At 37.5% G+C, this 13841-nt stretch overlaps 1 protein-coding gene across 1 annotated transcript in view; it reads left to right on the top strand.

Moving 5' to 3' along the window:
• Positions 1 to 12806, top strand: part of tbl3 (transducin beta like 3) — a 37372-nt gene extending 24566 nt beyond the window's left edge. Inside the window, exons 19-23 of the mRNA XM_039675268.2 lie at positions 953 to 1056; positions 7071 to 7142; positions 7245 to 7403; positions 8876 to 8969; positions 12243 to 12806. Of these exons, the coding sequence (XP_039531202.2) occupies positions 953 to 1056; positions 7071 to 7142; positions 7245 to 7403; positions 8876 to 8969; positions 12243 to 12600 (787 nt within the window). The 3' untranslated portion in view covers positions 12601 to 12806. The remainder of the gene's footprint in view (positions 1 to 952; positions 1057 to 7070; positions 7143 to 7244; positions 7404 to 8875; positions 8970 to 12242) is intronic.
• The last annotated feature ends 1035 nt before the right edge of the window (positions 12807 to 13841 follow it).

Raw genomic sequence — 13841 nt, 5'->3', positions numbered from 1 at the left:
ATTTATATATCGTTTTTACAATGTCCAACTGAACCGAACTGAATCAGTTCAATGTTACGCCGGAAGTGATCGCTTGCGTGTGACGTCACTCGATATTTACACAGAGATTTCGGAAGATTTACCTTTTACTAAACATATTTAGATATACCGAAATCATCTTCGATTGCGGTTTCCCGTATATATAAATATGTTTAGTGAAAGGTAAAACGTCCGAAATCTCTGTATAAACAAAGAGTGACGTCGGCACGCAAGTGATCACTTCCGACGCATGCGCAGACCGAAGCGCCCGTGCCGTCAGATCATTTTGTCATGGCTGTGATTGCAAGAGGTAAAACGATACAAATACTGTTCGTTTTCTCACAAAAAACGCTCGTTTCGTGTCTTAGGCCATCAATGTGTACTTACATTTACGAGTCATTAAATCATGTTTAATTTTGACTTCCCTGTGCATGCTTTTCGGTGGACCCCCTTAGCCTCGAGTGTATGACTGACAGACAACAACGGTTTGACTGAAAAATGTCAAAATTGAAAATACTGCGGAAACAAAGACACCTACATCTTGGATGCCCTTGAGGTAAGCTAAAACATGTCAAAAATGTATTTCACAGTGAACTATCCCTTTAACAATGATCAGCGAACAACAGATCAAACTTGCTTTCTTGGCACGAGAGCAAATTCTTAAGTGGATGAAAAAACTACACGATTCATCTCCTTATAAAGATTTTTGAAACATCAAAATTTGGCTTGGATGGAGCTTCAATGAATGCACGTCTAAATTCACTAAAATATCTCAGTGCTTCCCAAGACAAGAGGAATGAAAGGGTTTGGAGAGCAAATGATTTTCATTTTGGGATGAACTAATGCTCTTTTGGAACGTATTGCTTATTATTGTCTGTCTTTCCAATACAAAATCTCCCTCTGACCACGTATGGATTTTGTGGCATCTTCGCAGGCAGCAGGAACTGTCAAATTTACTTCATGAGAAGAAGTACCTTAAGGCTCTGGGTATCGCCATCTCTCTGGATCAGCCGCACACTGCCTTACGAGTCATCAGAGGTACTTTCTCTTTTGTTTGCTTGCATTGAGGCCAACCTGCCAGCTTTACTTTCCAAAAGCATTTATTTTAAATGTGGATAATCAGGTCGATCCACATTTATGCTCCATGATCAGCAATCGCCGAGACACTCCAATGCTTTATTTCCTGAATGCCGTAAATCAAACACTGGCTATTTTTACGTGATGGTTTATGAATGTGGAAGATGATGCTTGGTGTATTATTACTCATTGTATAATATTGAACAACACTTCCTTTTAGAAATTCCAGCGTTGCTCTTTTTGGCTGAAACTGGTTAAACCTAAGATGTCTGTCACTATTATCTTAAGATTTCTATTTCAAATGAATGCAGATCTGACTAATCATCAAAGAAAACAAAAAAAACATGTTGAGTGAACGCTCTCCGCACGCAGTCTTTCCTTAGCCAGCAAATGTTCACAACCCAATCAGAGGATGTGAATTGAATCATGTGATTTCAAGGTAAAAAGGGCGAACCGGTTTTTATTTCTCCAGCTGAAAGTTTTTATCATGTTTAAAGGAGAACGATTTTGAAGATTATAAGAAATGTATACTAGAAATGTGACGATGACGATGGAGTGTTTAAGTTTGTTTACTGAATTAATGCACAACTTAACAGTACACTAGTTATTTACATATTATTTTTGATGTATTTGATGCATCCCTGAAAGGTTAGATTTTTGCAAATCTTTTGAAATGAAAGATCAAAAGGATAAACAATGCAGATTTATTTTTTTACAGCCATTTTGATCATATTTTCCAGGGTTGCCAATAATTCTGACCACAATCAGTGAAGACTAGGGTTGGGTATCGTTTGAATTTGAACGATTCTGATTCTGATTCCGATTCCTTGTTTCGATTCCGGTTCCTAACGATTCTCGATTCTGATTCTTTTAAGAGGCAGGGTCAAAAAAGTTTAGCTAACCTTGCTAACCAACGGTCTTTCTGAAGGAAATAATCCTTCTGTAAAAATACTGCTTTTGTCACAAATGTTGCATTTTGCCGAGATTTCGTTATTTTTAGAAAAGTGAAGCCACACCTTGGACCGCCGACGTAAGCTACTCATGTTCGACTCGCGCGGTTATGCCAACACTTCCGGTAGACGCTTCTTCGTTGGTGTTGTTCAGCGGTTTCTTCTTCCGCCCGGCGGACTGTGAATATCGAAACTAGGAATCGAAATTTTAACTATTGAACGATTGCGGGAAAAACGAAAAGTTAGTCTCGGTTCCAATCGATACTCGATTCTCGATACCCAACCCTAGTGAAGACTACAGTGTTTTTTTGTTATTTTTTCTACATTTGATTATTAAATTTCTTTCGACGCGTCACGGTTCGCTTCGCTTTTCCACTGTGTGGTACGACTCTGCTCGGCATGGCACGGCTCAGTTCGCTTTAGCTCGGTTGCTTTTCCACTGCAGTTAGTGCCGCTTCACAGTGGATGTGATTAGTTTAAAAGCAGTCGCTACAGCGGTGGCTGTTAGTGGCTTTTTAAATCTAGCGGGTTTGGTTTCTCGACGCTGGTAGGGACGATTCTGTCTGACCAATCAATGATCTGCAGTGTTTCACGTCACATTTTAGTACCAGTACGCTTGGAACTAGAGGTCTTCACGGGTCAAAAAATTCATGCCCGACCCGGAAGAGACCCGTAATGTGCTACACCAAACCGACCCGGACCCGTCGTTCATTTCAAAAGTTGGACCCCGGACCCGTGCAGACCCGAGAAATGTCATAAATGTACTGCCCGGACCCGACTCGGACCCGTCTATTATTTGAAAACTGGACCCGAACCCGGCAGGAAGACACAAACCCGAGTGGACCCGATTGTCACATATTATTTCACACGAGTTGCGAAAAATAAAACTTTTTGTCTTACCTAATTTTAGTAGTCGTCGTCTCACTTCCTGACGTTATCTGACTGACTGTGATGCATTACAATCCATCGACAAGAAAGTTCTATCCATGTTATTTCTCTCGTTTTTCCAAGCTTAATCCACTCATTATTTCAGCTTTAAAAGTCCACTTGATGTCACGGTGATGGATGACAAATGCAGCCTTGCACACATGCACATTCTGACTCGAGTTAACTCGCATAATAACTTTAACTGTTTGCCCTTTTGAACTATAATAACGATTGCTTGTTGAGCTTGATCATATCTGTGCTCTCTGCTCTTCATTGAGTCTGAATCTGACCACCAAAACTTTAAGATTAAACAAGACGGTTCATTTATATTATTATAAACATTGGAGAAAATGCAAAGTGCGGTTTGGCGGAAGCTCTGCTCTGGTTGCCATAGAAACATGACACGCGCTTGAGATTGCACTCCAATCGCACGAGTATTACCAGCCCGTTCTCAGCGCGTGTTATATTAACGATAACGGGTGCCATGTGAGTAGTATTTCGCCGTTTTGTTATACAGCGCGTCCTATATGACGCTAAAGGATGAGAATGCGTTGGAATTACACACAATGTTAAACAGACCCGGGACCCGAAGTAATAGATTCGGACCCGACCCGGACCTGGCTGCTCATTTAAAATATAGACCCGAACCCGTACGGGTCCCGGGTCCGGGGCCGACGGGTCTCGGGTGCACTGTGAAGACCTCTACTTGGAACCTCAACAGTCCAGGTACTATTTAAAGCGAGCCGAAGCAAGCAGTACCATGCAGTGGAAATGCGCCATAAGTGAGACGAGTTGAACCATACCATGCAGTGGAAAAGCGTCAAAGCGTACCGTACCGAACCGTACCGTACCATGCAGTGGAAAAGCGCCAAAAGAATTTAGTTTTTCTGTTTGTCTCAGGACTTGCTTTATTAAAGAAGACTGTCAGTGCATGTAATGATTTTCAGTCAGCTTCAGTGGTGGAGGAAGTACTGAATCTCAGTACAAATAACCAGATAAATATTTACTTTAGTAAAAGTAGAAGTAACACAATGACAACCATACTTAAGTAAAAAGTACCTGATTTTAAATGTACTTTAAGTATTAAATAAAAAGTAAAAGTACTTGCATAACAATTTATTCTCTTAATGTCTATTTTCTAATGATTAATAAAACATTTAATTCTAACTCATTCAACCTAATACTCCTAATGATGTTCAATAATGATGGAAAAAAATTGTCACCATTTCTGAAACAAGCTTGCAATTAGGCAATATCATGCTTATCCTTACTATATGTTAATAACTATGTTTGGCAGAAAACGTGATTCATTTATGGTGTAATTCTGAACCACTTGGCTTGCCATAATCCTAACCAAACATATATTACACAACACATGGTGCGTTTCCTATGCACGTACAGACAAATTTTCGCGTATAAATCGCACTGGGACTGGGTTGATATATCAATGGCAACCAAACGTCCCGGGTGAGACAAACGTGCAACGGACGGACGGTCAGATTACGTTTTGGCAGGGGAAAAACTGATCAGAAAATGTAATGAAAATGTAACAGAAGTTGTAGAAATGAAGTGGAGTAGAAAGTATAATAATTGCTGCAAAATGTAACGAAGTAAAAGTAAAAAGTATGCACTATTTATTCTACTTAAGTAAAGTAAAGATGCATGAAAAATGTACTTAAGTAAAGTAACGAAGTATTTGTACTTCGTTTCATTCCACCACTGGTCAGCTTAAATCACATTTGTTTTATAATATTAGGTTGATTAACAATTAACACAATTAACCAGTGTTGTAGTCGAGACCACCTCACTCGAGTCGACACCGAGACCAGAGAGAGTCGAGTCCGAGACCAGAGACGGTCGATTCCGAGTCGAGACCGAGACCAGTGAGGGTTGATTACCTAATTTACTTTTATTTACTTAGAGAAATCCTTTTTTTTTTTTTTTTACTGAATTTACTTAGAGTTTAAAAAATATGATCAGTTTAGGGTAAAAAGGCCACATAGTAGGTGGTGTTAAAAGTAATTTTATTACAATTTGTCATGCGCAGTTGCGCACTAGAAAATCACCAATCACTGGGCGTGTCAATCAATTTAAAGAAATAGTTTATTAACATACATTAATAATCATGAAAAATATTTTTAATTGAACTCGAGTGGACTCGGGAATAATTTCGAGTCCTAAAAAAAAAATGTTCGAGTACGAGTCAATTCCGAGTCCAAATGGACACGAGTCCATGACAAGACCAAGACCATTAAAATATGGTCCCGAGACCGAGACGAGTCTCGAGTACTACAACACTGCAATTAACCCTTTAAAAGACTTCTCAACCAAACGGTTGAGCACATTTTGAGTCACTATATTTTATTGACAGGAGTACCTAACTTTACTCAAATTGATTGAGCCATCTCCATCTCTATATATTTTACAAAATATTTTTTCCTATAAAATGACTATAAAATCAAAGCTATATACAGTATATCTAACCAAGTTGTGTTCCAAATTTGAAGTTGAGCTCACAAAAATTGAAGTTCTCATGAGATTTTGTTTAGGCGTAATACCAAAAATTAAATAAGTTCCATTGAATTTAATTGTATGCATTCTCCTGTAACAAATTAATAGATTTCTGTCCAAAAAAAGCAATGTAAACCAGCTCAATCTCTTCCATCTCAGATAGGGGTATTACTTTATTTTATTTTATTTTATTTTTACTCTTAACTGTTTTTATTTATATTTATTGTTTTAATTCCTTTTACGTAAAGCCCTTTGAATTTCCATTGAGACCTTTCTGACAATGTGTTTTGTCAAGACTAGAAAAGGTTTTGATCCTAAATTATGATAGGCAATGAAAAAGTATGGCAAAGTATGTGTATGAATTCCGGTACCATTTATTACCATTAAAGGAGCAATGTGTGATTTTTAGCCACATCTAGTGGTTCGGTTGCGAGTTGCAAGCCAAGAGTGTGTAACATTGTCACTGTTTCTGTACCACAGTCCATTATGAACCACATCATGGATACTGTTTACAAAGCCATAGTCAGGTGAGGATCAAGGGTTTTAATATATAATTTAATAAAATAATAATCAGCTGATTGTCTCACAAACGTAACCAGCAGCACATTTCTCCCCACATACTGTAGCAAACCCATAATACAGCGAGGGAGCAGCTATATATTTTTTCTAACAGGGTAGTAATAGTTTAGCTGGCTAATATGAGCTGTTACTGTGGCTGAGCTGAGACGCGTCGGCATCGCATGAGTCCAAAGGTCGGAAGTGCGCGCGCTGTTACAATCATGTCATCTCCGCATCCCATAGATACTATTTACTACACACAATAGGCTTTTTTTCTCTGATTTTGAAAACTCTTCGCGATCGACTTTAGTGATAAAAGACTTTAGTAAAAGTCTCTATCGACGGGTTAGAGATTCCTGTAACGTACTGTTTTACGGTCAATGACATGAATACTAATCATCAGCTGTCTCACGAACGTAACAGCACATCTATCTCCAACATAACAAACCCATAACACAGCGAGGGAGAACTAAGTTACATGAAACATTCCCAACTACATATTTTACACCACTCACAAGGGAAAAGTCACTACTCACGGAGTGTAAGGCTAGCTTCCAGCTTTCCGCTACTTCTCTTTCAAGGTAGTGATGAAACGCGTTCTGTAGTGCTGTGTGTTCGCGTTCGGCTACGGTAGGAATATGACGTCACAACATGGCGACCTTCATAGAAAGGGATTCCCTCGGTTATGGAGCTATTAATGTCTCATTCTAAGGTAATAAAAACATTACGGCTAATTAAGTAAGTTCTTTATACACCACTGAAAACATAGTTATGGATGTCATATTGCATTTCTGTTAATAGATACTCAACTTTGTTACACATTGCACCATTAAGTGACATCTCAAACATTTGGTAGAGGTCGATTATTTTTAAAATGATGGGATGTGGTGAAAAAAAAATTCATTGAGTGTGGTTACCAGCGACATATGAAGATAAGAAATGCAAACAAAAAATTTTTCCAATTACTTTTTTCCTGTTATGGACTTCAAAGGGTTTTAATCATATGTTATTTTCTTTAATCTTTCATAGAAATTCGGCAGCAGGAGGATGGGATTCAGGAGCTGGAAAAGACCCTCCTGAAACTCCGTCTGGACCAAAAAGGTACACGCCGTGTGTCGGTGCAGTGCTCTAGTGAAGGTCATCGCGATCACTGATCACCTTAGCTGAGTGTGTGTGTGTGTGTGTGTGTGTGTGTGTGTTCAGAGTCGGTGCTCCGCTACTGTGTGGTGTGGAACACGAACGCGCGCAGCTGTCTGGACGCTCAGGCCATCCTGCGGGTGCTGCTCACACACCTGAGCCCTGAGGAGTTGCTGCAGTACCAGGGGGCTCGCACTCATCTGGAGGGCCTCATCCCGTACACAGGTGTTCTGTCCAAACCAACCCACACACACCGTGACATGCTAGAGAGCCTTCTGACTAGGGGTGGGCGATATGGAAAAAATAACATATCACGATTTTTTTAGGAAAATCACGATCACGATTTTTTTATCACGATTCTTTTTCAAGTTGGTTTTAATATTTTGCAAGTGGCTGTTCATCACAGCCAAACTAATGTCCCTATGTTAAAAACAAAGCCTTAGGTAACAAAAGAAAAAAGAAAGCCACACATTTAGGCCAGTGGCGAAGATAACAATCTTTGTCATTATTTTCTTTGTTATTAAAAAAATAAGACAAGATAAACATTACACAAATTAATATTCATATTAAATAAATAGTGCTTTATTTTTTCAGATGCAGTAGGTGTATTTAGCAGTAGCATTGAAGTAATTAAATAAACAAATATGAAATTAAAACACTACATAGACTTCACTGAATAAATTGATTCTTATTAAAGATATATTAAAGTTCTCAGTCAGTGAGTGATTTTCTCCTTGTGTTTTTTTGTTTTTGTTTTATTAACACTAAAGGGATAGTTCCCTCAAAAATGAAAATTGTCTTAATTTACTCTCTCAAGATGTTTTAAACCCGAATAAGTTTCTTTTTTCTTCTGTTGAAAATAAAAGTTATTTTGAATAATGTGGGTAACCGAACAGTTGCTGGTCCCCTTATTGTTTTTTTTATAGGTTCTCCCCTGGAAGTTAATGGGGACCAGCAACTGTTTGGTTACCCACATTAAAAAAAATTTGTCTTTTGTGTTCAGCACAAGAAAGAAATTAATACAGGTTTGGAACAACATTAGAGTGAGTAAATAATGACGGATTTTTTTTTTTTTTTTTTTTTTTTTTTTTTTTGTGAACTATACCTTTAAGGACAAGCGGCAGTAGGCTACTATTTATTCCTGTCGCTTTTAGACCAGCACGCGACGCGTTTAATATAGACGCATATTACACCAGATATTCTCTCAAATGTTTGCTTTCACTTTAGACATAGACTGTTTATGTAAACATTGTGTGTATTTAACAGTATTAGCATAATAAGACTCGAGAGATAACTTAGTCCAGTATTCAGGTGCTGTTTGACAGGCTTCTAGTGCCTGTGATTGTCGGGGGTATATGCGGTCAGGAAAGCGCACGTTAGAACAGCGCATCAGCGCGTGAATTAAATGTTTAACCGGCAAGGCTTGCGCAAATAATGAACTTTTGTGAATTGCAGTGTCCCGTACCTGTTCCTTAACGTGTGATTATGTGTAGGCTACGTCGCGTTGTACAGTTGAGAGACGGAGGCACCAGAACTGAACTGATAGAATGCACTGTAACACGATACTACGATATTTCTTCAAAAGCAGATCGTGGAGACATTTTAATCGTCCACGATTAAAAATCGTCATATCGCACACCCCTACTTCTGACCTCTCCATTCACATATGTAGTTCATTTGAATCATGTTTCCCGCAGAGAGACACATGCAGCGGATTGGCCGTCTCCTGCAGGCCTCGATGTTTCTGGATTACATGTGGCAGAAAATGCGCATAACAGGCGGCAAAGAGAGGTAAAAACAAGTTCCCAAAACTTCCTGGTTGTGCATTCATTAAATTGTTAGTAGTTTGAATGGGGAAGAATCAGTATCATTGCTCATACTCAAGGTTAAACAGAGGTTATGCATTGAGGAAATCTGATCTTTTGACACACAAGAGGGCATTGCACTGTACAAATATCCTCAAAACTTTGTTGTTAGTCCAAAATGCAGCTCAATGATCAGAAACGGGATAGAAAATTGCCTGTTTTAAAATACAGTGGTTTTTGATGTTAAAAAAGGACCTCATAGAACATAATAAAATATAGAGAGAGAATTAAAAAATGCAGTTCATGACCCTTAAATATTGGTATTAATCTTTGGTACAAAACTAGTCCTGTATGTTTGTACCAAGAGTGTGAATTATCAAAATGATCAATCTTGTTAGAAAAGAAGTGTTCTCTCACTTTTACTTTTACTTTTCCAAGCAATCAGATGTGCCACTTTTTTTTTAAATGCTCCCAAAACAGGGACTTATCCAAATTCTCACTGATTTAAACCAGTTAGCAACAAGTTTTTCATAATAGACATCATGAGAGTGAAGCAAAACAATAGAGCATTGTTTATTTCCTTGTTGATCTGACTACACTTCTCTAGAATTGAGTGTCTCACGTGAGTCACTGCTCATTTCATATCTTCAAGGAAGTGGGTTTAATCACCATCGTTCTCCCTCACTTTCTTTCAACAAATATTAAACATTCCGCTCAATTATTAAATAAATAATCATTAACATCTTGTTCGTATTTGAGTGATTTCTGAAGGATCGTGCGACACTGAAGACTGGAGTAATGATGCTGAAAATACAGCTTTGATCACGGGACATTTTAAAATATATTATATTAGAAAACAGTTATTTTAAATTGTAATAATATTTCTGTTTTTACTTTATTATGATTTAAAAAAACATGATAAATATCTGGCACCAGGCAATAATCATGGTGATCAAAAATATGCAGATTATTGAGGAGTTTATTCTGGATTTAAAGGGGTGGTTTACTGCTTTTCTTTTCGTGGGGTGCAATATAACATGTATTCGTGGTTTTTCTTTATTAAAAAGTCTTATTTTTCATAAACTTCACCTTTATTGTCAGCCGCGCTCTCCTCTGTCCTCGAACGACCTGTTGACTTCCTGATTCTATGAAACCACTCCCTCAGAATTAGACAGTGGGCTCCGATTGGTTACTTTGGTCCGGTGTGTTGTGATTGGCTAAACTGTAGTGCACTTTGTCCGGAAAATTCACGCCCATTACCTTTACGGGCGAAGTTGCGTGTGTGTTCCTGCCAAATGTAAATAATGGTGTCGATACGATACTGCAGTATCAGTTTGAGCCTAGAAAACGGCGACGAAGAGAGGCAAGCAGAACCTCACCAAACGTTTCTGAATGGTTCATTTTTTTATTATTATTATTCTATTCTGTTCTACTATTATTATTATATTATATTATAATTTCGCAACCCGATCTCACGACCAAGTCGTATGAATTCGACGAATGATTCATTTTTTTTATTATTATTATTCTATTCTGTTCTACTATTATTATTATATTATATATTATATTATAATTTCGCAACCCGATCTCACGACCAAGTCGTATGAATTCGACGAATGATTCATTTTTTTTATTATTATTATTCTATTCTGTTCTACTATTTTTATTATATTATATTATATATTATATTATAATTTCGCAACCCGATCTCACGACCAAGTCGTATGAATTCGACGAATGATTCATTTTTTTTATTATTATTATTCTATTCTGTTCTACTATTATTATTATATTATATTATAATTTCGCAACCCGATCTCACGACCAAGTCGTATGAATTCGACGAATGATTAAAAAGTGGCTAATTCGTAACAATTCATACGACCTCACTCGTACGAATTAATACGATTTTGCTAAATCGTACTTATTTTACGAATTGGCCAATTCGTATGAATTCGTACGAATGACCTACCCCTGACCCCGCCCCTAAACCTAACCATCACAAGGGTTTAGACAAATTGTGCGACTTAGTACGAGTGAGGTCGTACGAATTAGACACTTTTTAATCATGCGTCAAATTCGTACGAATTGGTCGTGAGATAGTGTTGGAATTTCGATACATAATTTCGTTACTTGAAAATGCTACTGCTGTTAGCTTTAGAGATACTGTTTTCTCCTGATTAAACATTTAATATAACTAAATAAATGGTTTTTTTTTAAGTTATTGTTTTATCAATATAATGAACAACCGTTTATCTGTTCACAAAACTAAGTTCACTCAGTCTATAGTTTTCTTTAGGTGTAGCCTAGATGTGGCAAACCATCCTGTACACTGATAACAGCAGCTGAAGTTTGCTGTGATTACATAGCCTATCATTTTTTTTTTAACTTTATACACGTTTGTCTTACACAAAATAGCATCGAACTAACTGTCTATATACACAAACAGTGTTGGCACTGGTTTACGTTCTTGATCAAATCGAAAAATAACGTCATATAGTATATATACATTTATAAAATGAGTACATATACAAATTCAGGTCCAAAATGTTTGTACGCGTTTGTCGTAGACACGAAATAGCATAACTAAATGGCTATAAAGCCAGCGCTGGCGTTTGATAAAACTAAAACATTACGTCTGAAATTATACATATACATTTAAAATGATTAAGTCTTAGCCTACTTACAGGTTGTGGCCCAACAACTGCTGTCTCTGGTTTTAAAGTTGGAACTGCTTCATGTTTTAGTAAAAGTGTCTTGTTGAATCCGGTGTTGAGTTCGTGGAGATTCTGGAAGCTGTCTGCTGGCACAGTGAGCTAAATTACGATCGTCGTTTTCAGGAACATAATCAAACATAAATTATATCCATTGTTGGCGAACTACAGAAATATGGCCATGCCCTTTTTTGCATATTCCGTAGGGAGGGTTGATGTAAATGTATGGGTTAGTGACGTATAAAACCCGTTGTAGTCCCAATCGAGTCGTTTTTGTAGGCAATATACTTCCTGATTTTTAAAAGACGATATCTCTGCTTACGTTGAACTTTCAGCGCTGCAACTTTGCAGATACTGTTCATGCACCAACAGCAACATTACACACTATTTAAAATGAAAAAAAGTGAAATCGCAGTCAACCCCAACTTAAACGCAGAAATCGTATTGTTTACATATTTTACCATGTTTCATTCAGATGTCAAATGCAGTTTAATCTCTTTTTACACGTTTTACAGTTGGTCCGCTTTTATGCTTTTGTTTTCTAGTGTGAACTTAGACGAGGATGAGATGGATACCAGTCCTCAGTCCATATTCATCATAGACAAGCAACCAATGGAGATGACAGACACTCGAGCATCTCAGCAGCAACCGGAAGAGGACGAGGAAGAGGACGATTTGGAGGATTCAGGAAACAGTGTGGAGCTTCTTGATGAAGGTGTCAGCACGTCTAAAAGTGCTCATGTGAATCGCAAGAAACCCAACGGGGTGAATAGAGGCGCTGAGGGAGGTCATGTGTCCAGTGAGGAGAGCGAAGATGAAGATGAAGTCATGGAAATTTCCACCAAGTCTCAGCCCAACTCATTTACAGGTTCTGCCCTTTGCAAAACAGCAACTATAAGATGATTGGCTGCTGTAGCTGTCAATCACAAGCCATTTTATTCAGTACTGTATATTGAATTGATGGACCATTTCTGAATATTCTGATTCATCCACATATTGTTGCTTAAAAAAAGCGGTTACCTGTTTGTGTTACCACACCAAATGCAAAATGTAATTTTTAATGGATTTTTTTTTTATCCTTCAAATAAATAACGATCATATCTCTTGAACTGTTTTTACTCAATATAGCTATATAAAGTATTTAAATGCAGTGTAAAGTTTAATATCATTGTTTTAGTGGACTTGATAAAAATAAGTTCAGAGTACTCATTACTATTGTTTTTATAAACTTAATTGAATTGAGGCAATCGGTTTCCTCAAGTGAAATGAGTTCGCTTAACTTGTTAGGTTTTACAGTGTGGAAAAGAAAAATAGATTATCACCTTCTTCTTGGATTTAAGTTAATTACACATTAATCGAATTACAATCTCTTTTTTTGGAAGCTAATGAGCAACATTTAAGAATAGAAATAAATATTCAAATTAATACTAATTTTGGATGATTTGGACAATTTTACATATCAAATTCAAAATAATTTACCAAAAAGTAATTTAAAAACGCATTAAAACCCATTGAAACTTTGAATAGTGTACTTTATTTTATCTTTGTTGTAAGTGTTTTCTGTGGTGATGGACAATGTCACATTCCACACAACTTGTTCATCACAGAATACACCTTCTGTGAAATGTGACATTGTGCCTTACTAAACTTCTAGCACTGTTAAAACAAACTTGACCCTTCATGCTCTTGCTATAATAGTGCGTACTGAGTCCTTTGAATGATGTCGTGGCTTGTTCCCACATCAGTTTTTCTGAAACGTTTCGTATCTTGTGCAAACAGTGAGGTGTGTGGTGTGAGCACTGCTTAATCCAGTATTGAATGATGGGCATCCCAGATTGCTGCAAGTGTTGGATACACATTGCGCATGTGTGACGCAAGGCTACAGCTTTTATGCAATACTCTTTCCTTCTTTACCGAATACCAACTACACCTCTCTCTCTCTTGAGTTGATCTTGATGTTTGCATTCTACATTAATGTCCGAGTTAACACTGACGAGTGATTTGTGTGTTCTCTCTGAGAGAACGCAGCGACTCAGACGTCCCATTGTGCAGGATTTTTGACCAATGACATTTCGCTGTTAAACACGGCTACGGGGTGCCAGAAACCAAGAAACAAATAAAACGTTTCACTTGTATCAGTCACA

Source organism: Pimephales promelas, chromosome 3, assembly GCF_988280905.1.
Source record: "Pimephales promelas chromosome 3, fPimPro1.hap1.1, whole genome shotgun sequence".
Taxonomy (NCBI): domain Eukaryota; kingdom Metazoa; phylum Chordata; class Actinopteri; order Cypriniformes; family Leuciscidae; genus Pimephales; species Pimephales promelas.
The sequence above is the reverse complement of the archived record's forward strand: the minus strand, read 5'-3'. Positions and strand labels throughout refer to the sequence as shown.